At 35.0% G+C, this 26,569-nt stretch overlaps 1 protein-coding gene across 1 annotated transcript; it reads left to right on the top strand.

Annotated features, from left to right (window-relative positions):
* Positions 1-1,494: 1,494 nt before the first annotated feature.
* Positions 1,495-26,569, top strand: LOC107216999 (facilitated trehalose transporter Tret1). The gene is made up of 5 exons (XM_015654350.2): positions 1,495-2,155; positions 20,570-21,099; positions 22,022-22,327; positions 23,449-23,636; positions 24,995-26,569. The coding sequence occupies exons 1-5, from the start codon at positions 2,074-2,076 to the stop codon at positions 25,296-25,298; spliced, it is 1,410 nt and encodes a 469-aa protein (XP_015509836.2). The 5' UTR covers positions 1,495-2,073; the 3' UTR covers positions 25,299-26,569.

Raw genomic sequence — 26,569 nt, 5'->3', positions numbered from 1 at the left:
TAAATCGAGCAAATTTTACACATTGTCTTTAATTTTGGAACTTCAATGCATTTAAGTCATTCCACAGTGTTCAAAACTTCCGTGGCTTATTGAGCTTCACTACTTTGCATTTATTTAGTCTATGTTTCAGTGATATAAGCTAGAGCTTGTAACATGTGAAGTGTCAGTTTGGCGAACTGAACTAATTTTCCACTGATTCCGAAATTCCATCAATTTTTTCCTCCTGAGATGCTTGAAGTTAACGCAAAAGTGGGCGCTGCTTAGATACAGTCAAGGAATTAACGATTTTTTAAAGCATCTCAAGGGTAGATTAATGACGATGAGTAAAGCTTATTCCAATATTCGAAGTACCTGCGCATTTTTGTTAAAAAATTTACTACATGCAATTGAGAAAATCATTGGAAAAATCTATGATATACTTAAGACTTGAAAAGTAATAACTGTTTTCTGATTTCAGTAAATACTCATTGATTCCTATTCATATCCGAAAATGAAAATCGTTTTCTCCTTATGTTCTCAAATTTCTGTTCCGGAAATCGAAAGCATATTTGTATGTAGCTAACATCGTACGGACCTTCTTGGCGTGAGTCAGATAATTCTGGTTCTTATAAAATCTAACAATATACGAGCAGACTCCGTACATTGTTTATTCCAAAGACTCGACGAATTTTATTCTAATTTGTGTCAGGCATATGTGAACGTTGCGAAAGTTTTTATCAGGCAGAGCTCGATAATTTTCTTAGGCCTACCCGACAGACATTGCACTTCCTTTAAAACCGTTTGTCAACTTGGTGGAAATACGATAAATATGAATACGTAACCGGCACAACCGTCTTGAATTAAAACTTACGATTGTTATCTATTCTAACAGTTGTTAACATTTATTTTTTCCGTTGTCTAACATTGTCGAGAAAAATACTCCCATATCACGTATAACGCATCCGTGCACAGATAAACGTTGTGCAAATGATTAACTTGAAAAATCAATTCAGGGCCATGGGATTTTCGATGAAAAAATATACAACATCTCGCAGTTAATATTACGACACTGACGCTGTGTAATGAATTCGATAGATATACTTTTTCATTCATACGAAGATAACATATTATTTGACATTGGCTGCTTTCTCACGATTTAATGAATTTTTATGGGGGCCCCTGGAGCCTAGTCCATGCCGACGACCATGCCCTGCGATGAAGATAAGACTGTTTGGACAGAATTTTGTTTCATTTTAGCTTTAAAGTTCTAATATTTCATTCGTAATACTTAGATATTATGCAAGCAATGAGTTCGTGAGCAGCAGTATTGTGTACTTAACGCTGACACGTGGCCGCATGGAAAATCCCAAACACTGAATGAACCATTTATTTATTTTTTTACTCTTTACCAGTTCGGAAAGCTTTACATACGACATTCAACGTATAATCATTCATCCAGTATGCTTCATATCAACTTGTTGTGTTAAACTGGATCGTTATGCGCAGTGGACTATTCGAAGTGCGCTAAATTATTGTGACAGCTTTCCCTCATACCGATAATGTGAATCTGGTGGAACTCTTCGACAATTGTTTATCAAGAAGTGATTTCGACATTGTTATACCTACTCATTATCCGGAGTGCACGAAGCCTTATCACCTAAGCCTGGAAGTTATTGTTGATTGAATTTAACTTAGTGAATGGATTCGTCTGATACAATTCACTTCTTTTCGACCATGTGTAAACAATGACATCAATTTTATTTTTACAACCTCTTCAGCAGCTTTCCTTTCAGCCAATTGCTAATATTCAATTTTTTCGAAATAACCGAAGATAAGCGTGGCTTGTGATAATAAAGCTAGATAATGTCGTGGTAATATACTCTGACCACCACCGTATTCTATCCACCACTTCATTCTAATCGTTTAACACGATCTGACATCTCGAAATCTCAGTACACTTTGACTTTTCAAATTATAAATTCTCGCCCGTTCCACCGATCCCTATGCGCATCTTGATGTGAAGACACACAAACTTAGTGACATCTCTATGTTCTTCTGAATAAAACAAGAACAGTGTGAAACAAGTGATAATACATGGAGAGTATCGGAATCGTTAGTGGCAGACCAGTGCTACAAGACACTAAAAAATTATGGCAATACTCCGCAGCGATTTCTGGTAAAATTATTACTTTTTAAACGGTTGAATGTTAAAACTTCATATATTGGTTAAAAATTAGTATATTTGACCAAATGTCATACACGAGTTTTCATGTACATCTTATTTATTAACAAATGGAAATGTATCGCAAGTTAAACTTCTGATTCCGTAATGGTTTCGACAAAGAGAACCACGAAATACATCAATGCGACGCTTATTTCTTGATGAAGAACTTCAGACGCTAAGCGAGATAGAGGGTTCAAGTTACTATTTGGACTGTGTAAGAAAGTTATTATAAGACTTGATTTGTGGCGAGTTTTTACTAGATTTCTTGACTTCTAATATATACGTACAATTTGTGGTAGCTCTCTTGTCTTTTATCAAAATTTTAAACGTGGGCGTAAAGATCTTTGCGTTGATACCTGAATAAACTCAAGCTTTTCTTGTGGGGGAATAATAAATCGTGTACTGGCAATTGAACGAATGATTGAAAATTCGAAAGTATAAGAAATAGAACTGGTTGATAGGTATTTCTTTTAAACGCGTTGGCTAATAAGAAAAATTTGTCCCCCAAGCAAGATCTTTTGGTAAAGTGCAAGTGTGCTAGAATACACAAGTGTTGCTACGTAGCAAAAATAATAATGTTCGACACATATGCAAACTGTTACATATTTATTATGAACATTCTATATAGTATTGCCCACATCCGCCGATTCTGGGAAATCATCATCGAGATGAGGCATTATTTATGAAGCACACATTACTTTGAATATATGTGGAACATTCCATGCCAACATACCGAGCTCGTGACCCCGACCAATTTAAACTTTTCTGATTCTTTTTTATGCGATCAATCTTCCTTCGACAAACCACGAGAAAACTTTTTAAATAATTCTTTTTTATTCGTTATTCAAGGTATCTCAAAAACGCCATTTCCGAAAAAATTCACAAACATTCCTTCATGCAAAACGATGACTTTAAGCGCAGAACAGGAGTGTGATTCTGTCGTTTTCTATTTCTTCAGAGGGATTCAAACATTTTATTTCGCAAATTTCAACGCAAGTTGTACCATTCTTTTATTTCAGATAGGATGATAATAGGAAACCCTACTATAAATAAATATTAATTTGTCTTAAGGATACTTATCGCCTATTATTATTCATATTTCGGAAATTCCGAGGTGAAGCGCCGAAACAAAAAAAAAAAAAAAAAATGGAACCACTTGCGTTAAAATCGTTGAAATAAAATGATAGAATCCCTCTGAAAAAATAGAAAAAATCGGAATCACACTTCCGTCCTGGGTTTAAAATCCTCGTTTCACGTCAAGGAATGTCCGTGAATTTTCTGGAAAAAATAGCTATCTTGACAAAGCTTAAAAAACGAATAAAAAAATAAAGAAATAAATATAAAAACATTTTTTCATAGTTTTTGGAGGATGATTGATCACATAAAAAAAGAATCAGAAAAATCTAAATTGGTCGGGGTCACGGGCTTCGTGAGTTTGGCATGGAATGCACCTTATTTAACTTAGCAATGAAAGCCTTTGTGATTGTCACGACATCAGGATCACATAGATTATAATTCTTTGTGCTCATGTAGTAATAAAAAATTTGAGATTAGGTCACACGATTAAATAGAAATGATGGATTCATCCTCGTGTAGTTCGCGTGGGGTCTCTGGAATTACAGCGATCTGATTACTGTTAATTAATGTATTGCCCTCCCACTCAATTGCCGCGATAACTGCCTCTAATCAAGATAATGTGTTATTTACCACTAGATATATGGATTATTTCCATTTAAAACTGTTCGGGGTTATTCATGCTGCTCTCGAGTATCGGTGCATTAAAATTGTAATCCGTAACGATTAAATCTTCGTACCGTTGGAAATGTTTGGTAGCTGTAAAATTGGAAACGAAATGCTACTTTAGTGAACTGAACTGGAAAATACTAAGATTCTCAAAACACTAAAACGCCCGAGAAACGGGCCTCGCGGTATTAATTTACATTATTTTTTATTCTATTTTACTGTCATTTGGAAGATCGTCGGATTGATATTCCCAAAAAACATTTCACTTTTTTTCCATTCATTTCTTTTACCGACATCGTCAATTTCTACTAGCGCGCGTTCAATTTACTATAACACGTAGAGAGATAGGCATATCACTGGCGAACGCGATCACGGTTATAAAATAAAGGTTTCGGCTTGACGATATGGAGAACCATTGAGTAAATAAAATCGCGATCGATCAACAGCGATGCAGTTGGAAACCGAAATGAAAAAAATGCGTGTAAGGTCCCTAGATATATTATATGTAGGGAAAGTAAAGGTTATAGCTAGAATAAAGATAACGGAGCAGGAAAGAGCTAGAAAATCGTTAATATAAAAGAATCCAAGCCAAATAGGCATAGCAAGAGCAGCACAAGTAACTGCAAAAAAACGCGAGCTATGGAAAATCACGAATAAAACATGGCTTACCGACGAAAAGGGGAAAGCTGCCGTGTGAATATAAACAGGCGAGTGGAATTTCAAAAAGTTTAATTCCTACGCATTAACCAAAAAACCAGAAAACAGTCAGCTAAGGTGACTCACATATCACCAGCTGATTCGCTCTTGTATCTGACCAGAGATTTATTCTTCGAATACTCGCACTGTTTGCACATTTTTTGAAATACTGTAATTACATAATATACTTCACCATAATTGAAACTCCATTTTTTATCATCTAGCCAACTGACAAAATAGTTTATAGGATAACATAATTAGCCTCTTGTTGACACTAATAGATTATTTGATTTGTGCCAAGACAAGACCACCATTATCCTTATTTCAATCTTTTCTTTATATTACTTTATTATTCTTCTACCTCCGTTTCGTATTATTTTACTTTTTTCAATTCCTCTGACTGTTCCTACGTGCAATCAACTTTTTTGTTATTTTTTTTTTTATTTAAGTGCGGAATTGATTAATTCAACGATCACAGCTAGGATGACAGAGGTTCGCGGCTGATAAACATATTAAGGTGCCAATTGTTTATCATTGCATGCAAAATCCAAAATTCATAGAACTAAAAGTATTATATTAATTATACTCAAACGCCCAGAATTGCGAATACAGTCTTATACTAGCGACCCGAAAGGATTTCAATGTATGTACACATCAATCACATATGCACACGCGCATACGCACGGACACTTTGAAGAAGTTGATTACGATCGGCTATCACTCTGTTTTTGAATGCGAGATAGATGCTATTGACCGATCGAGTCACGGGAGTCGATAAACAAATTATCCAATACTCGGTATTGTCATTGCGACTTTACCAGTGATCCTTGGGGATTTTTTTATAAAAGCAGTTCACTGTGAGCAGCAGAGCCGTATCTAGGCGGTGGCGAGATGAGCGCCCGCCAAGGGCGCAACTACCGCAGGGGCGCAAAATCGGCCATGAAAAATAATTTTTTTTTTTTAGATTAGTGCATTTCGTTGAGGACAAAAATTTCACGTTATTGAAATAAATGTTATTCCAGATTGTTAAAAGTTACCGTACGTAAGTGGTGTGTAATTACAGTAGAACCTCGATTATCCGAATCAATTGGGACCGAAACTAGTTCGGATATCCGAAACGTGGGTTCTTTGGGACGAGATCATAAACAACACCTTTTTACATAAAAACAGTACATACATATATACATATATCAAAACTGCGCGACGAATCTCCGTAAGCGGACTAACAACGTTTGATGAAACAAAGCGCGTTTCAACACGCTCGATATGCGCCTTTGCATGACTGCGATTCTCGCAAAGATACATTGTTACTCACGGCGGTGGCAGCGAACAACAATGTATCTTTCGCGCCAACGTTCGGATAATTGAGCGTTCGGATGATCGAGGTTCTACTGTATGTCTATTACTCTTACGGTAATACTGTGAACAGTCTAGTTGGCTAGTTACAACGTGACATTACCTTCATCTCCGCCGCTCCCTTGCCGCCTTACAGTTGAAAAAAACACAAAATTTAAGCAAGCATGTCGTAACTTGAACAATATCATAACTGATCATAACCCTCCCGCGGCACGTGGACTTCTCCATGTTTCATAGCAAAGCTTTCAAATAGTTTATGTAAATACAAGTAATATAAGTTTTTAATCGAATATTTTTTCGCATTTTATTCAATTTATTAAAGTATAAATTTTACGTTTTCGTAGGCCTTCTATGCACAGTATTTTTATAACTACGATTTTATTGTTGAGAAAATTTATTGTGAGTATAATCGTCTGCAACTAAGGATGTACAGTCAATTTACATTCCACTTCTTTTAGTCAGATACAAACAGTTGTTTTATGTAAATAACGTCTCTTACAAATAGTAGGCTCATATTTTCATATAAGGAAAATATAGAATTTGACACAAATTCCACCAAAAAATTGGTATTTTAAAGAAGCGGAATTCTCGGATCAAAAAACCTTAAACCTACAACTTTGCACTTTAATTTTGTAAAATTTCCGGGGGAGGACCCCCGGATCCCCCGTTTTCGTTGGATGGTATTCCATAACCACCAAACCCCCCGGTGTGGGGGGACGCAAATGTTATAATAAGTCCCGCCAAGGGTGCGGCCATACCTAGATACGGCTCTGGTAAGCAGATATACATAAATAATGATTGGCAATCACGTTGTTGCAAAAGCGTAGCAATCGATATTGGCCAATTGGTTTTCGTGATTTGACAATTGAATTATATATATCCAGCCGCTACGGATAGTCATTGTGACCTTGCCAATGATTCATGCGAGTTCAAATACACGAAATACCCGACACACTGCAGCAGATTGCCCTATTTCTACAACCAATATTACAAATATCCAACGGATTATTTTAAAAATACAGGCACGGAAAAAAAGAAGTTCTACACGGGTATGTTCAATTGGCTTAAGAAAAATATTTGGTTACTCGTATTTATTTTTTAATCCTGTTTTTATTATTACGTGAAAATTAAGTTTTGCTTTTCAAATGTTAATTCCTTTGAATATTATATGAACAAAATACAAGGTGCCCCAGAAGTAAGTACATGAAATGATAGGTGTAATAGAGTGGGTCGAGTTGACTGAATTAACCTAAAGAACAGGTGGTTTCCGAAGTCGTGTTCGCGAAATAAAACCGGCTAAAAAATCTCGCTAAGCGCCGTCATGTAGGCAACCAACTATACAGCAGGCGTCGGTTAAACGCAGTGTTGGGTACCGCTAATTACTTAGTGTAATTAATTAGATCGAAATTACTGATTACATTGTTAATTTATCGACAAAACGATAAGCTTTGAAGAAAAACGATAAAACATAACCAAGGTAACAAAATAATTTCTTATAGTACGGAATATGTACAATTTCTCGTGTTCAATCAGATTGTTCAAAGTGTCCGCCACCTTGAAGAAGGCACTCCGTGCAACGTCTTGTCATTGCCTCGGGTATTCTAGCGAGTTTACCATTTATTGACTTCACGCAAAAACTTTTGTACCGTTGCCTACGGCTGAATAAAACTGATTCATCAGAGTACGAATAAACGCGCTGTAACAAATCCTTCAAAGCCCTCCACTGCCATTACGATAAGTTTCCGGCCATGAGTGTCTTACCTCAAAATGCTTGCCCAGACAGCCCCTACACACCCTAGAAGTATGTGCAGGGTTCACATAAATACCCTGTATATTCAAAACATTGAAATTAAAATCAAAATTTCATCTTTTTAATAATACGGTATTTCGCCTCTCTTTCCGTAGAGTGTAGTTTGTGGGCGTAAATCTTTTGCTAGTCTTTTGTCACAAGCACGCTATTTCAGTGTTTCCTTTAAAAATTTGCTGAAATTTTTTTTGTCGATCTGAGCTTGCTGATCCTTACGATCCAACATTCAACTTATTTAGAAGCTATTTCCGTAACTAAACATAGAAAAATAATTCTTGCTTACCATAAAATATGGCCGGTTGAAAACATGTAGCCACGGAGAGTACCCGGGTACCCACTTGTAGTTTAAAAATGATTTTTTGTAACACCTGCACAGGAAGTTCGACTCCACGCGCTGTGGCGGATTCTCCACAGTTTAGAAACTCATAGGAAATATCACACAACCGTTAGAAAATTGTATTTTCCTCGCAGTTTTCTGAGCTGAACAGATGTAACTATCGTCATCGGACATGATGATTCCTGACTACGATCGCGTCCTTCTGTGTTGTAGCAGCACGTCTTCGTCAGGTTGAATTACTATGTTTACAATTTTCCCAAGTCAAACTTTCCGTTACAAGATGTTACAAAAAATAGTATAGCCTTGCTTCGCTCGTCCGACAAACTACGCTCCTGCGAGAATCACGTACTTCGCACACTTGTATTGTAACTTACTATAATCACATGAAAATAAGTTTCAATATTCAGAAATGTCTTAGTGAGATAACGCACGTTAAAAAAAAAGCTATGCTACGCTTTTATCATTGCCACTAACATTTCGAACATCTGCCAACCGCCAATGATCAAAACTGACCACGCTCTGCCTGCGTAGTGTTCGGAACCCCTGCTCCGATTTCCCTTTGCGGCAACTGAACTGTCCTGTAAGACTTGAAAATAGCTCTTATACTTTTTATTTATGTTTATTTAATAAAGTGAATCGATTTTGGATGATTCAGCACTCAAAAAATAATAAAAACCATAGAGATAGGTATCCACGTACTCCGGGTACGTATTAATGTGGTAAAAGGTGCCCACGTAAGGGTTGAAGGAGGCTTGATGTGAATCGAGTTTTCCCTTCACGTAGTGAAAATTTGAAACTTCCTATTTAACTCGCGTGATAAAACAAAATCTCACGCTTCTGCGCAATGGCTGAGACCGAAATTTCAAATATAATGATAAGATAATATTAGGTTAAAATCGAAGTAGAATTTATTATTAAATTTCATTTTTGCTAATAAAAAGTAGTAATAATTCCAAATACTACGAAAGTGAAGAATGCGTCATTTCAAATAAGGGAGTAATAATAACAAAATATTTAGGGAAATACCTTCAACCGCTGAGTAAATACCTTTTTTGCCTTCATATTTTAGGTATTAAAGAAATTTATTTTTCACTATTATAAAAATTATAAAATTTTGTGACGGTAAAACAATTGTCGAGTTGTCATTTCATTTGCAATTTAAAAAAAATAAAACCTTTAAAATGAGTGTGAGAGAATCTCTCTACACGTTAGTGCTAAGGGGTCAATTTCACTCGGATAGGCTTTGGTTGCGAAGATAGCGCTATTCGAAATTCTTGGATTTTCGTGCGGAGCGAAACTCATTTTCGATCATCAATGCTGAGTAAGGAGCGATCGCGGCTCATACGGTAAGATGCCAGACTCGTACCCTGGAGGGTCATGGTTCCCGTCCTCGGACTATTTTTTGAAACTCTCTCTATTGCGTGTTTTTCTGTCCTTTGGGGAAAAAATAGTAAAGAATGAAACATACATTTTTTTAGAGTGACTGTAGTTGTAATTTAAACTGTTTTCTATGTGGCGCACTGAATTTCAAACATAAAATATTTTCAGACTTCCCGAAGCTTGAGTTCAATAACTAAAACTGTCTCTACCCTGGCATGTCCCTCCAACAAATTTTTTGATCCCAGTGGCAATATCTGGTAACCTATCCAAAAATTAGTAATAAAAAATGAATTTCCTTATATATGTTAATCTTTCGTGACACGAACAATTTCTGTAAAATCCAAGAAAGGGACAATTTTATGCTGTGTTGTGTGTTTCAATTTAATTATAACTAAATAATGTTTTGTATTAAATTCCTTTCTGGTAAATTCAGAGATTATCATATAATTCGTGACCGACCGAAATTTCAGTTTCGGCCAGTTTCGGCCAAAAAATCTAGTTTCGGTCTTAGTTTCGGTTTCGGCCAAAATATAGCCGAAACTTTCGACCCCGCCGAAACTCGAGTGTTCGTGAATTTTCGTGCGTCGTTCGGTAAACTTCGCAGCTAACTCGTGCTTGCTCGCCGGCGGGGCCCCGGCTCAGTTTACCACTGTCCATTTAATCGTGAGTTGAGGTTATGTTTTGCAATTGAGTATTTATTTTGTTTTTATTAGTACTTCGTTTTATTTTCATTAAATTATCTAAACTTATTGTTATTGAACATTATTTTGTTGAGTTATATTTCTGAACGACAAATGAAAGTGGTTATATTGGATTTCGTTTTACTTGGATTCGCATGTTGATTTAATATATGTAACTGTTGGTGAATCACGTGCTATATCCTTATTTTAACAATGTTTCCCAAACAAACGATTAAGTAAATACTATGATTAATTTATTACATTGTGTGATCTTTATTTACTTAATAATTTTGTTTGGCTATGAGGGAATAGGAGAATATAGCTCACGAGAATTATCTAGTCAATCATCTCGACTCATTCTTTTCCTTTTACTGCGCGTTTTTTTTTTTTTTATATTTAAAATTAAATTTTTGTTTGTTTACCCCAATAAACTTTCCCTAATTATTTCATTTATTTTAGGTAAAAAAAATTTTAAAAATGTCACGAACAGAAAAAAATCCGATTTGGCAGTTTTTTGAGAAAAGCTTTAGCGATTCATCTAAAGCTATTTGCAAACTTTGTAACAGGTCATATTCGTTAGGAAGCCACGAACCTAAAAATCAAACATTGCACGGAATAAAGCTACATTTATCAAAAGTTCATGACGAGGAGCACAGGCAAGTGTTAAAAAGACAGTCAGAAATTGTTGAATTGAAAAAAGAAACTAAACTAAGGCGAACCGGTACAAAAATCACAGAATTATTGAGTTCGGATCAACCAAATCTTGTGCAGTCGACGATCCCAAGTCTTACCACTAAATCTAAACTTTTACAATGGCCCGATGATCATGAAATTTCAAAAAGGATTGATAAAGCAATAATGGATCTTATAATTGTGGATATGCTGCCCTATGCATTGGTGGAAGGCGAAGCATTTCGTAGATTGAATTTTGTCGATCCTCTTGCAGTTCACAAGTATCGAATGAAATCCGAAAAATATTTTAGAACGACACTAATGCCGAAAACATATGCAATAATCAAATCTAAAGTAATGACTTTAATAGCAAACAGCGAGTGGGTGAGTGCCACCACCGATATCTGGACCAATGCAAGTAAAACATGTTCACTTCTCAGCTTTACAGCTCATTTTATCATAAACCATCAACGCCTTAAACTTTTTTTGGGTGCATGCGTGCTAGAACAAGATCATACTGGTCAATATATTGAGCAAAAATTTACAGAGATGGTGAATGAATGGAGTTGAAACGGCAAGATTTTTCTGGTCCTACGTGATAATGCAGCAAACATGATTTGCGCGATGCGTAATAAATATGAATCGATAGGTTGTGTCGCACACACGCTGCAATTGGTGATAAAGCAAGCACTATTTTCAGACGAAGAAACCAAAGACTTGTAAAAAAAAAATGCAGAAAAATCGTAGGCCATTTCCACACAGTGAGCCAGCAACCAGAAAACTGACAGAATGTCAAAAACAATGCGGTCTACCAGAACACGCTTTGGTGCAAGATGTTGAAGTGAGATGGAATAGCACTTACTTGATGTTACAGAGGCTTTTGGAGCAAAAAAATGCAGTTAACTTGTACAGTGTTGAGCATGGTCAGATTGAGCCTCTTCTCTCTAACGAATGGGAAGTTATAAAGAATATCACAGCCGTATTGAAATTTTTTTATGAAGCCATACTTGATTTATCGTTTGATGATGCATGCATATCAATAGTGATACCTTTAATATCACTATTAAACCGCAAATTTCAAGCTCGATGCTCAAACGACGGTGATACGATGACAAATATGAAAAACTCATTGTATGAGTCTTTGAATATCAAATTCTCTTTTTTTTAAAAAAAATAATTCCTTGATGGTTGCTACAATGCTGGATCCAAGATTCAAATCCAAATATCTCAATTCATATGAAGTAGATATGGCAATAACAGAAATAATATCTTTTCTAACGGAGAGTAATAACGACGACTTACTACAGTCCCACGGTGGAGAGAATCCTTCAGTTTCAACTTCAACATCAACAGAATTAATCTCGCAAGCCTCTAACATACAACACGAAATGGAGAGTCTTTGGGATGTCCACGATGATATGCCTAATCCGATAAAAGTGAGTGGATCTGAAGATGAATAGACTCAAAAAACGATTTTGAAAGAAAGAATTCAATCCTATTTGTCGGAGCCATTGTTGCAACGCAATGCTGACATATATGGTTATTGGAACAGCACTCCATATCCTAGTCTGAGAAAAGCAGTTTTGAAGTACCTTTCCGCTCCGCCCACTAGCGTTCCAAGTGAGCAACTGTTTAGTGCTGTTGGTCAAATATACTCAGATAAGAACGTGGAAAAACTTCTTTTCTCAGCATACAATATAAGACTCTTTAATTACGAATACTAAAATAATTTGCTAAAATATCAATTTGGGACCAGTAATAATATTTCGGTTATTTTTTTATCTGATTTTATAGCTATTTTTTGTTTGTTAAGTTATAATTTATAACTTACGCGTAGTAAGTAGGTACATAATTGCTGTACAAATTATTGTTATCTATCTTTGTCGAGACTAAAACTGAGAATTTGAGGATTAGATTATTTATCTAAATTGTCCTAGACTGAATATTGTGATAACTAGGTAATACCAAAATAAATATTAGGTTAGTCTTAAAAATATTGTAAGCGCAATAATAAAAATGAATCCAATTGAGAGACCATTAAATCATTAAATCCTGTTACCAACGCAACGTTATATTCGTAAAGGCAATTTTTATCCTGTGTGCTGTACGTACTACCATTAACAAATGATACTCATAGTTATAATTTGCTATTCCGCATCAAAAGCATTTGAAACGAGTATAGTTAGACTTTGCACTGTTGCACATTTATTTAATTTTACGAAGTGAGAATTGACTAGAGAGTTGGTAGAGTTGAAGATGTTAAAGAAGTTTTTTAAAATGTGATACCTACGTGATTTGTAGCCACCTACAACAACAAGAGTACCGATAACTGTAATCGAAGGTAGTATAGCAACAAGATAACCCAAGAATTTTCTTGCGCATGTTTATAATCTAACATACAGTTCACTTTGTCACAGACCATAATCATTCTTATCACATGAAAATATTTCTTTGGAATATTTAGTGTTATAAGTGCGCGTCATATATTTTTATTATTGTTAAGTGAAAAGCATGACATTGTTCATCTTTGAGAAGAAGTACCAATAATCGCTATTACCGCCGATATGTCGAATACGTGTTTTTGTTTGCAGAATTATGCGACAAATCTGAGAAACATCAAAAACCTACAATCTGAATATTACTCAGACCTCGACTCACATTGATGCAATTTAAAACTTTGAAAAATCTCGAATGACTGAACTTCCAGGCGTTTATGTGCGAATATACAATTTTGGAAACGGGTGAAGCGAGGCAAAAAACTGTAGATCAAACTTTGCAATGAAATTAAAATTATTCAATTTAGTTAACAGCAAGTCGATCGTGCTACTCAACTCGCCGCCATCACTTGGAGTTTTAAATATTTTCATCGACGTTTTCTACAAGTGTGTAGATCTATTCTACCTCTCACAAATATGCTTTTATTCCATATTCCAATAAACCAATTTATGATTTATTCCTTATCAAGTTCAACTCCTTTTATTTTGGAAGTTCTAATTACTTTGGAAGTAGCGATTTCAACATTCATCAAATCTCGGAATCAATTTTCTACGAATAACAATTTTACACTCAAAAGTGATTGATATCAATTTAAACTGGTTTTCCTATTTGATACTAATTTTCTTTCCGACTGCCCATTCCCCGCGTAGAGAGTTAGAGAGTAGTGACGTGTAATTACGCGTAGACAAGGAATCTGTCTAGTTCAAGGTCCAGTTCAACCCGTGAGTTCGACAGTCGCTCGGTTGAACTAGTTCACTACCCCTAAAACAAAAATTGAATTATGAATTGATTTATTTATAAATTTATAAATTTTACGGATTAAAAGTCGTTTTTACATAGAAAGTACAGATTAGCATTAATAAGCAAGCCAGTAACTACTTGAATATAGAAGTAAACTATCAATTCTGAATTGTTTTTCATTTGTCGGTTCATAAAAATTGGTACGTGATTATTTTTTTGTACTCCAAGAAATTGAAGTAGGAAGTATTTTTAGTTTTGAGGATTATTTTTCATTTTTTATTTCGAAAAATTTTATTGGGAATTTGTTTTCATTCTCTTGATTCAAAACATTGAATAAGGAATCATTTCTTTATTTTGATAATTGGAAAAACTTAATTGAGAACTATTTCTTCTTCTTTAACGAGCAAATTCGTATCATTGCAATTACTTTCCATTTTTGGATTCAAAAACTCGAATTAAGAATTTTTTGGAAATTTTAACTTTAGTAGCGTAATTAAAATTGAACGCTGTCAATCGTAATTTTTAGTTTTAAACTAATGAAATTTCCCGATGCTCTTACGTCGTATTACGTAATTGTATAACAAATGTGCAGGCAGTGGGTTGTACCAGGGCCAAATACCTCAGTTCTAGATAGATTTTCGCCATTCTTGCACTCGAGCGCTGTTCCTTTATTCAATATGAACATATCTTCCGCAGGAGACAAGTATTTTGTATGTGCAGTGCTTTTTATTAAAATTCCAATGAACTGAATATTGATCATTATTATTTCATTCTTTTAAATATTCAGTTTCATCTAATAGCTTCATTCGATCCCTTCAGTCGGACTTTCAACATTTAACTATAAACATCCACCCAATTGGTCAATGAATAATTTTCATTGAAGTTTATTCATGATAATTTATAAATTTCACCTCCTCAATACTACAACACTCGGTAAACTTTCAACTTTAGTCCTGAACGACGGAATTGCAAGTCACATCATTATTACTATACGGAGGAACTTCTTGTAACAAAAATTCCAATACTGACTGGTAATTTGTGGACACTTGGTACATTTTGACAATATTTTGTGGTGAAAATAGGAAAAAATGATTGTTTTGTCATGAATAACATCTTAAAAATATGACCGTTTCCTATAATTCTGACCAGAAAATATGTATCGTCAAAGTTTACGAGGTGTCCGCAAATTACCAGTTAGCATAGAGATTCTTGTTACAAAATTTTTCCCGATGATAATATAGTTCACTTCCGTTAAGAAATAAAATTCAAAAATTACCCATAATCCCACACACAAAATTCAGGAATTAAAATTATTACACAATTGTATCTTCTGGGTCATATTATTATTAGGGGTTACCGGAAAAGTGCTGAAGTTCCAGGTAAAAAAGTATCGACATATTCTCAAACTCGAAATTCCTAATAATCAACACGAGCACTGCCACCAGTGTATAATAACGCGGACAGATATTGGCAATTATCATCTGAGCCACTTGGTGATAAATTTCTGAACAATTTTGTATTTGGGGATCAGCGGACATAGTCGTAGTACAAGTAAAAGTTGAACAAAGTAACCGTGATCATCTTTAAATTCATTTTTTATTTCTTTTATGATAATGATTGCCTGAGGTTAATCGGGGTTTGTTACAGCATATTGTACTCGAACATTAGTAACAATCGAGTGTTGCCTTATTTCCAAAAACTGTTTACAAGTAGCATTTTTGTGTAGAATGGTCTGGGTTTTGCGATGTGAATAAATTGTACTTTTATAAGTTCACGGAAATTTAACGTAAGTTGAGGAATTATTTTTATACGTCAGCTGCATCTTCGTTCGTAAATGTATTAGGTATGAGCGTGACTGAAGATAGTCAATAGTATGAGTTATGTATTAAGCATACGTACACAAATTACATAAGGTACAACATATACCAGGAACAACTATATATCGTCATCCTTTGGTTAACTTCTTCGACTATTTCTCCAGTCTTTTGGACCAAGAAAAGGTTTCTAACCCTGTTATCAGTAAGCCTGGTGTATACTTATCGTGCATCTATTTAGATAACATTATTTTTGTCGATCTAATGGAGTTAGAATGACATAACTGAATTTGGCTCAAATGAATTTGCATGGTTCAAAAGTATACGGTCTCCTGACGGGGTTATATGAAAATTTCATTCTGTTCCCATTCGTCATTCGGCCCTGATCGGGTGGCTGAACCCGTTACAAAACAGGTAAATAAGACAGTTGGAAAATAGATATTACAAGTTTCATCTGATTAATTGTAAGCGTTCAGTGGCATAAATTGATGAATATTCATCTTAACACATTGTTGTATTCATCATTTTGAAATTCATCTCTTTACATAGTTACGAACATAAAGAAATTCATCAAGTCAGCGGACAAAGAAAACAAGTCTTTTGTAACGTTCCGGCGAATAATTCATCGCCCTCGTCAGAATCTTTATATTGTAATACATACCGTGAGATTACGCGATGCGAAACGTAAGGACCCCTAATTATAGGCAATTAATGGTACACATACACTCGGATCAGAGCTTCAAGTTTCATATTTTTCAATTGAAAAACGAAACTCAGAGCTCCTCAAAGTGGACTTGTAACCCCAGTTGTCTATAATTAGGGCTTCTTATGGTGCGCATCCATGGTAACGCTAATTTCTGTTACCCTCAGATGATGACTTACCGTTCACACTTTGGCGGGATTCTCTAATCACTCTAAACTCAACAAACAATAATAAAACCACATCTGTTGGGCTCCACACGCTTCAGCGTAAATTCCTGAATAAACACACGAAATGAGATTAATAATTACAGAACCCGTTTGCAGCCAGACCGCGTGTGTGTGTTTTTTTTTTAATTACGCGTCTCGCTAAGACCTATAAGAATCTTGAAGAACATTTTGAATAATTTAAATATTTAAGGCGTAACTTCTATTTGTTTATAAGCTAAAATTTTATATCCTCGAAAAACATGGTTTTTTTTAAACCTATTCTTTTCAGTTAAATCCTGAATGTATATGCTGAAAAGAATCACCCCGAGTTTTTGGCACCTTCTCGGCCTTGTGGAACAAGTGCTATATCGACACGCCGGATTTACGAAAATCGGTCATTATTGCTAAGCTATATAACATGGCTTGATAAAACTTACCGATATCTCTTCAGGACAGTTTCTTCTAGGTGGTGGATGAGTTTCAGAACAATGCTTTATAAATAAACCACGTAAATGCAATAATAAATTTTTTGAAAAATTGTTGTTTAACAGTGATTTACCGCCAAACTAATAATTCTACGTGATTTTTGCATAGGACTTATTTTGTAGATTTCATTACGGTGCACATTTTTTGTACGAAACATTTTTCGATAAATCTCATTCCAAAGATAATCACATCAAAATAGTGACATGTGTTTTTTTAAATATTTTTTTCGGCCAAAAGTCGTCATTTCGCGATCCCACAAATTTCACACTATATTCTTTGAGGTCCAAACTACCTACAAAAAAATTGGCGATTTGGCACGGCTGTTGAATAGAACTCATGTAAGTTCCGACTGGACTAAAAGTAACCTTACCAATCCCGAGTGAACCTAAGCAAGTCTCAAAATTCCTGAACCCGTTATTGCGTGTATACACGAATATATGACCGAACGCAATCCGCAACATGTGATACCCAATAACAACGCGACGATTTCGGACTTCAGGATCTTTCATTAGATATCTCGCGTCTCTTATATAGACTATGTTTCCATCAGCAAGTCAGAATTGAGTTAGGTTCAAATTTGAGCCATGAAATGTGAAGTTTGAAAAGATTACCGTAATTTCTTTTCGAATCTTATCTCTCACAAACGACATATCAGATTCTATCGACGTCGATGATTTCATATGAGACTTCTCCGCTGCAAAAGCTCGGAGGTGTATTTTTGCATAATTAGTTTAATAAAATATAGTTTTATAAATCATAAATCTATATGATGGAAATAAAAATAATGGCATTTATGTTAAGCTGGTGCGATATAGTGATCGTTAGAAGTATGGAATTTAAAATATACACTACATGGCTAACTGCCTCCTGCCTCCTTTTCTTCCATTATTATTAACGAGAAAACGTGTTTACGGTGTTGAATTTTGACTAGAGATCAGAATAACTGCTTTGTGGAAAATTCAAAAGAATGATTTACAATTAAAGTCGCAAGTTATATTAAATGGAATGAAGATAGGTTTTTTGGGTTTGGTTAGGTCATTTTGTGTTGTTTTTGAGATTGCTTCCGTTAATTTGGTATCAGTTCAGTTATTCTGGGTTTAGGTAAGCTGTTTTGCATTGGTTTATTTGGTTCAACTTGCGGGTCGTTCTTGACATATAATTTTATGATTTGTAACACATAATTTAAAATTCAGGTGGTGGGGGGGGGGGGGGGGGCAATCTCCAATTGTCTCAGGACGCATGTCTCAAGCCGACACTGGTTGCATTCATCTGTACTAAAGCACTGAATGCGATTAACCAAATAATGCTGACAAACGTCAGCTCGGCTTTATTGGCGTAAACAGCTATAGACATTCATCTGTGGGTAAACCTAGTAGTTGTAGGAATACTTGGCAGGAAAAATTCATATTTCAAAAATTTATCCATGGCAATAGCTGGCAGGACAAATTCATATTGCCCTGAGGTAAAATACAAATAAGGTTACAGCGCACCGCGGACCGCGAAAGCCGCGACGCACCGGGACGTTCCGACCTACCCCACTGAAATCATCGTAACTCACTGTCAATTAACTTTCGGACCTTTCATGAAATCTTCATCGCAAATGAAAAATAAGACTCTAAGCGATAAGAAAATAAAATAAACCGTCAATTGATTTTTTTTCAATTTCAACGTTATGCATACTCCTTAAAGAATAAAGACTATCTGAAAATTTGGAAACAATATATTAAAAAGGGAGGAACAGCTATTAAGAAATGAGAAATAATTGACAGGTGAACTTACGATCGATTTTTTTAACCGAGTAAAAATATGAGGCCTGTTACTACAAAAACCTTACAACAATGGTGATAAGCAGCAGTACTACATATATACGATAGTATCCCTTAAAAAAAAGACATCGGATTTGACAACGAAAGGTCACCAAATATGTTGAACAAACAAAAATGCAATTACGGGAGGCTCTGATGAAATCTTTAAAACATTTTCAGCGGCAAGTGTCGAATATGCGCATGGACATCGACATGGTGGACATACTAAGACTAGTCACCCTCTTTTTCAATGCAGGAGCGTACCTATCGTAATTAAATGAAAGATGAATAAAATATTGAAACGTAAATGTCGTAATATATGTAACTAATTAAAATATGTAGCAATGTATATTTTAATACATACCGTAAAAAATTCTGAAAAATGGCTTGATTTTTAAACTTACAATTTAAAAGTAAAAACTAAATCCTTAGCTGATTGTCAGTACATATAGGTAGGGTTCCAATAGTAGTAGAAAATGTATCCGCTGTTGAATAAAATGTACTTCGTGTACAGTCTTCTGATTCGCTTAATAGGCTTACGTACCTGCAATTCGTAATGATTAATCCTCATTTGCAAATATTTGGAAATGATTATTTTCACCAACTGCGACCTACGCTGAGAGTCTTTGATTCGTTTTGCAAGCACATGTTGTATTTTCAAAACTTTACTGGTATCTTTTGTTGGCCTGCCTTTATCAACTGCTTATAAGCATCCTTTCCTGGCGAATAATGGCAATTTCATTAATAAAATATTGAAACCTACTGTTAAGCAAGAATCTAGCCTAATACCGTTAATTTTAATACCTTACAAGCTTAGAGCATCTTAGAAGGTATTTTTAACAAATCCAGAACGCCAGTGCCTTGATCTACGAGCGTGAGTGTTCGGGGTAAAATTTTCGCTTGTAAACTACTAGAAATATCTCATAGATTAATGATTTTATAATTATTGCTTAATAACGTAGATGTAGAGTATAATTTATGAAAATAAAACTTGTACTACCTTTTTTGGACAGTTTTATTTATCTGTAATATATGCAGCAGAGTGGTCCTTATTTAGGGGTCAGAAAAATTTTTAGTGGGACGCCCCCCTGATCTGTTCCAAATTATTGAAAAAAAAAACTGTTCAAAGTTTTAAGTCTCTACGTCAACTGGAGCACGTTCCTCTAGGCCCCGAAAAAAGTTTTTATAACCAGTCATTTCATGTTGTATGACTTTGGTATAAATTAAGGGACCGATGTGATACTTTACAGAGTTGTTGCTTATAATTAATAAGAACGAACCCTGATAATTTCAACATTTTATACTAATTGGTCTTTCATATATAAGCCTGATAAAAGTGACGATATTAAGCTTACATATAAAAAGAAATATATTATAAACCTTGATAAAATGCATAATATTGTACTTACATTGCCTCGATGTAACTTATTCACCCTAATTCTAGCTTGTTTGCTGGCTTTGGCTACTGGCAGTGTGTTGGCCTGGACTTCGCCGGCTTTACCGCAACTGAAGGACCCGAATGGTTGGCTTTTCGTGAACACCGAACAAGGATCCTGGATTGGTTCCATATTGTCAATTGGTGCTATAATAGGGGCTGTGCCAGCGGGTACCCTAGCTGATAAAATCGGTCGTAAAAAAACGATTTTGGCAACAGCGGTCCCTTACCTACTATCATGGATAATCATCATATTTGCAAGGAGCGTGGCGCTTTTATGTCTGGCCAGAACTTTGGCTGGGATTAGTGTGGGATTAACTTGTGTTGTAGTCCCCATATACATTGCCGAATTTGCAGAGCCCTCGATAAGAGGAGTGCTGGGTTCTATCTTTCAACTCTTCCTATCCGCGGGTATCCTATTCGGATTTATTTTTGGCACATTTTTAAATTACACCTGGTTTGCCGTTATATGCGCCCAAATCGAGGTTGTTTTTCTCGCTACCTATATTTGGATGCCTGAGTCTCCACAATGGTTAATGGTAGGTACTGCACAGTGATGCCTGGCCGTCATATTTTATTTTTCACATTCTCAACCGCAGCTTCTAAGTCATGGCTATAGAGTTTTTATTTATTTATGTCATTCAAAGCAGAAATTTTCGATTTGATGTTTGGAAAATATGATTTTCTTTCTCTCGACAAATCAATCTCTTGTATAATGCCTCAACACATACGACATCGATAGATTGTTTGGAAATCAATGAGCATCATGACTAGTATCAACACACAATAAGGAAATCGATCTGTCGATCTCTTTAGAGCTTTAACGTTACCGGCGATTTTTTGAGCATTGTTTGACATGCCCGACCGCTTTGTATAAAACTGACCCCGCTGAGCGTGCGCTCAGTTTTCGTCCGATAAGAGTTCAACTCACTTCACAGACGTGAAGCATAAAGTAACTTACTGTTTCAGTTATTGGTTTGTACCAGTTGTACTTTATTTGAGAGCACCTTACTCGTGCAACCACATCTCAATACAGCCCCGTTCACATTTCACGTCAAATTAAGTGATAAAATCTCTGTTGCTTTCTCTTTTAAATGAAACTTTTTGCTTTGTAAAATTTTCATTATTGTAGCTCTTGTGTTTTATATTTCATTTAATAATAAATTGAGTCTCATTTGCGGAATAGTTCACCACGTCTGGTTGAGACTTCCCACTGAAACTGTATGAATTTTTATTTTTTTAACGTATCGTTACCAAACTCATAACTGACAAATTTGTGAATTATCTTTGAAAGACGGTAATATAAACGGCAGTGATCTTAACATGCATCATTAAATTACCTGCGCTGACCCCAAAAGATAATTTCCAATGTGTCGACTCGCATTGTATAGTGACACACTTTGCTTCCGATGTACCTACCTTATACTGTCAAATATAAATTTATACTACTTTTGGCTCAAGGGTCAAGGAAGAAAATCAGAAGCTTTGAGAGCGTTGAGCGTGTTCAGGGGGCCGAAGTATGATGTGAACGAAGAGTTGGCTAGTATACAAAAAAGTGTGGAAGAGGCAGCTTTGCGAAAGTCTTCAGTGCTGGATCTCGTCAAGACACGTGGAGCTCGCACTGCCCTTTTTGCCGGTCTGGGAATGCTAGCCTACCAACAATTGACAGGAATTAACGCTGTCATTTTTTATACTGAAGAAATCTTTGCAGCAGCTGGAAGTTCTCTCGATGCTGACGTAGCTTCTATTATTGTCGCTTTTGTACAGGTTCGATATATATTTATAAACATTAATCTTCTCACAAAATCAAGTAAATAACTTTAGTTCAATATACAGAGAGATTAAGTATAAAATAAACATATACCAGCCTGCAGTCTGGTGACCTAAATGGCAAACCGCTAGAAACCAATGTACTGTTATTTGGGTTACATACTCGCAGTCGGGTAACTGTCCTAATTTCACGCAATCTCCTATACTGACAAAATATAACTGCAGACAGTCAATATTTTTAAGAAAGCGAAAGGGCACCGAAGGCACAGCAGCAATGGAAGAACCCTGCATTTGCTAATTCTCTTACCTAATTGAAAGGTCAATGGCGCCGGTTATGGCAGGAAATTACTGTAGCAGAACGTCAGAAACCATTTATTTGGCTGTCTTTGATAACACCGGTCAACACGATTTTTGGGTTTGGTTTCTGCATGTGAAATTTTGGTTTCTCCTACGTTACAAATAAGGGAAAATATTATTTTTCTGATCAAAGATTGCTTTTGTAGAAACGAGAGAAATTTTTTGAATTTTCAAGAAAAATGACTGATTTTTATATTTTTTTTATAATTGTATTTTAAGTTACGATCAGAAAAGTTTTTGCGGAACATCAAAGTCTTTTTTATTCAAGAATTGTGATAAATAATTATAATACGCAATCTGCAATCGGGATAATCAAAGTGCTACCATCTATTGATCGTAAAATGAATTAAAATCTTTAAAACATAGTTATCGACGTAAATCAGACAAAAGCAAACTTTAAAAGCTAAAAATGGATATTTAAGTATTTTTCGATGTCTGGAATCAGAATTCAAGTATTAGAACCGAAACCCAAAAAAAAATTATTTTTTTTGTCGACCTGTGTAATCTGTAATCAATGTTGATCGGTATACCTTCAACAGCATCCAGCTATACCTTCACTGTTTTACTTTAAATTACACTTAAATGATAGAGAGAAAATGGAAAAATAATTATCTTACGATACTAGATGTATGAAGAGACATTCCACTGTGCGTAATATCTGAAGAACTGCTAGCTGTATTAGTATAATATTGGAATTCATAAGACATGCGTACCCTTGATAAGTATTCTTTGTTTTGTTTTCACGGTGGAACTTTTTTCAGACTTTCATGGCGTGTGTGGCGGCTGTTATAGTCGACAGAGTTGGAAGACGACTCTTGTTGATAGTGTCGTCATCTACCTTGGCACTGTGCTTGTTCCTGCTTGGTCTCTATTTCAAGCTAGATCTGAATGGTATAGGATGGCTGCCACTTGTGTCGTTGACTACTTTCATGATCGCATTTTCACTAGGGTTAGTAGTGCCTGATACATGAAAAATACAGTTATTCCATAAAGGCAGCTGATTTCTTAATTACGTATCGATTTGATAAATGCTTTATCGTTAATGTTAAGCGATTTAAATGTATAGAAGTTTGTTTTTTATTGATTTCTAAAAACTATCAGCTGCTAATCCAGAAATGTATATTGTACGTAGATGTTATTAGTCTAGTGTGAAGAGGAAATTATTCGTAATATTTAAAATGATGAGTCATCACTATAACTATATAAGAAGTATTACACGCCAACTTGCCAAAGATTTTCCCTCGCCGTCATTGATTTGGTTTATAATTTTGTATACGATTTTCCCAAGTCTAAATAGTACTCTTGAATTATTTCAGATTTTTTGCTTCAACCGTTATATTTTTTTTTTTAATTTTCAATGTCAGAACAGAGACATCTTCGAAGTTTTCGACAAAATTCTCAAAAAATCTTCGATCAATGATGAGTATTTCAGGCTATGTTTAGAAGTAGAAACCATATGTTTCATATTTATTTGAATATTTCAGTAAACAAAGATTACTAAATTTAGTTAAGTTGACATTTTATTGGTAATCATTCATTTTTGTACATGTATAATCATCCGGTTGATTCAGAAAAATAGATAAAATTCAGCAAAGAAATGAAATATGTACAAAAATGTTATTCTATTTTGATCTTTAAAAATTTATAAATAAACAACGGTTGAAGAGAAAAATTCCAAATTGTTTAGGAGTGCTATTTAGAAATAGGCCAATTGTATAAAAAATTATGAACGAAATGAAAAACAGTGACGGAAAATCATTTGCCGAGTTGGCATGGAATACCTCATAAGTTGCCTACCAAGAGTCCCAAATCGATATGGCTGCTTTATAGAGATAATCTGGTAGTCAAATTTAGACTAATTCTTCGTATGTAGTCGTATGATAAACAGAATTAGAAGTTCGTCACTATTGAGTTTCCGACTACCAACGTTGATGTAATAATGCTCGTCCCGTACTATATTATGGGAACATTTTGGAATTAGAAAGTTTTTCCCATACTTGACAGTATAATTCATTGCAACTTTCTACGTAATACTAAGCATTTTCTCGAATAAAAATCAAAAGATGGAAGAGTAAAAATTACAAAGACATACATTGCATTCTAATAAACTACAAATGAATTATTTGATGTGAACTTCAACAGAGGACCGAATACGACGACTGGCTAATTAGTAACACTAGACGTAGAATAAGAGTGCAACTACAGTATGTGTCTGGTAAATAATTCCCGCCCGATTACGTAAAAGTAAACACACTTTGCATTATGTTATTCTAAGTGATACGTAACTTATAACATTTTTATTCACAGTTATGGTCCTATTCCATGGATGATGATGGGGGAATTATTTCCTCCGGAAAAGAAAGGCACCGCGTCTGTTCTAGCGGTGATGGTAAATTGGAGTACTTCGTTTCTTGTGACAAAATTTTTCTCGCCCTTGAAAGCCACCTTTGGTGAAGGTATAACCTTTTGGATATTCACCGTACTTATGGTATCGGCCACTATTTTCGGATACTTTATCGTTCCCGAAACGAGAGGAAAGAGCTTGCAACAGATACAGGATGAACTCAACGGTAAAAACAATGGTCAAACGAGGAACAGTGAAGTTGCTTGAGATATTCACAGAAAAGTTCGGAGTAAAATAAATGTGTTCATTAGATTGTTACAATTGTTTTTAAACTTGTTGCTCGCGTCGTACGAGAAAAGAAAAGTTATGAAATTCATCCGATCAATTAATAATTAATTCGGCAATAAGAGATGGTTTGTATTCACTGGTTTGGTGTCAATCGACTCTCGTTGTTGCTGATGTCTATTATGTGGTTCAAGTCTGGGATAGAGTGGAATTAATATGAGTTGTTTTGTCCTCCGTTTCAAGCTCTGATTTTCAGTAATAATCTGAACTTTGTTTTCTGATTTAGAATTCTGCATAACTAAGTAACACTAGAAATCTTTGATTTTAATTTTAACGTTCCATAACCTTCTACGATGTTGAACAAAATTTAGTGATATTAAATCTACAATTTCGATGTTAAGGATATCTCTGAGTTTGTGGAAAAATTTATTTTTAGATTGTACGAATATTAGTGTACATCGCTAAAGAGAGTAACACTTTGAAAAAAAATTTCAACGGGCGATTATGTGATAATGGAATATTTGATCGATTCGGTTTTATTACCACAGATTACTAGTATTTTACAGTTCAATCTTTTGTAATTTGAGGTTCATGCGATTCCATCTTACGTAGCTCGCGCCCATAGAAGAAATAATGGTTGTCGTAGAGTCTGGATCACACCGTTCGTCAAAAATTTCTCCAATATGTATGGAATTTTATGAAGTAATGTAGTTTGAGCACAAACTCATAATATCTAGAAATATGGTCTGGGTTTTATGTGTTTGAGTGCAAATTACATGTTTTTATTGTGAATTTTCCCCAAAATTTGTTCGGAAAATAGGAACAATATGTTGAAAAATGTAAATGTTTGCATATTTTTAGTTCATACCAAAATAACATGGTTGTAGGTTATTCACACTAAGTTTTAGAAGGTTTCGGTAACGGTGTAACCCTTACCCTATGACAACCACTTCTTTATCTTCCGACTCTAGCTACGTAAGATGGAATTGCATGAATCTCATATTTTCAGCTATTGTGCTGTAGAATACTAGTAATCTGTAATGCTAAAATATAGTCGATCGGATATTCCATTAGATATCACCGCCGTTTAGGAATTATTTTTATAAGGCGCGTATACCTCCTACGGATTAAACATTTTCAATACACGTTTAAAAAGAACCATACTTTCATAGTGCAGTTCATCATATCATTTCATCAATTGTTGATAGTATAATTTTTTACTTTGTATGCAATGTGTATTATAAATAAATATG

This window comes from Neodiprion lecontei, chromosome 1 (genome assembly GCF_021901455.1).
Source record: "Neodiprion lecontei isolate iyNeoLeco1 chromosome 1, iyNeoLeco1.1, whole genome shotgun sequence".
In the NCBI taxonomy this organism is placed as follows: domain Eukaryota; kingdom Metazoa; phylum Arthropoda; class Insecta; order Hymenoptera; family Diprionidae; genus Neodiprion; species Neodiprion lecontei.
The sequence above is the reverse complement of the archived record's forward strand: the minus strand, read 5'-3'. Positions and strand labels throughout refer to the sequence as shown.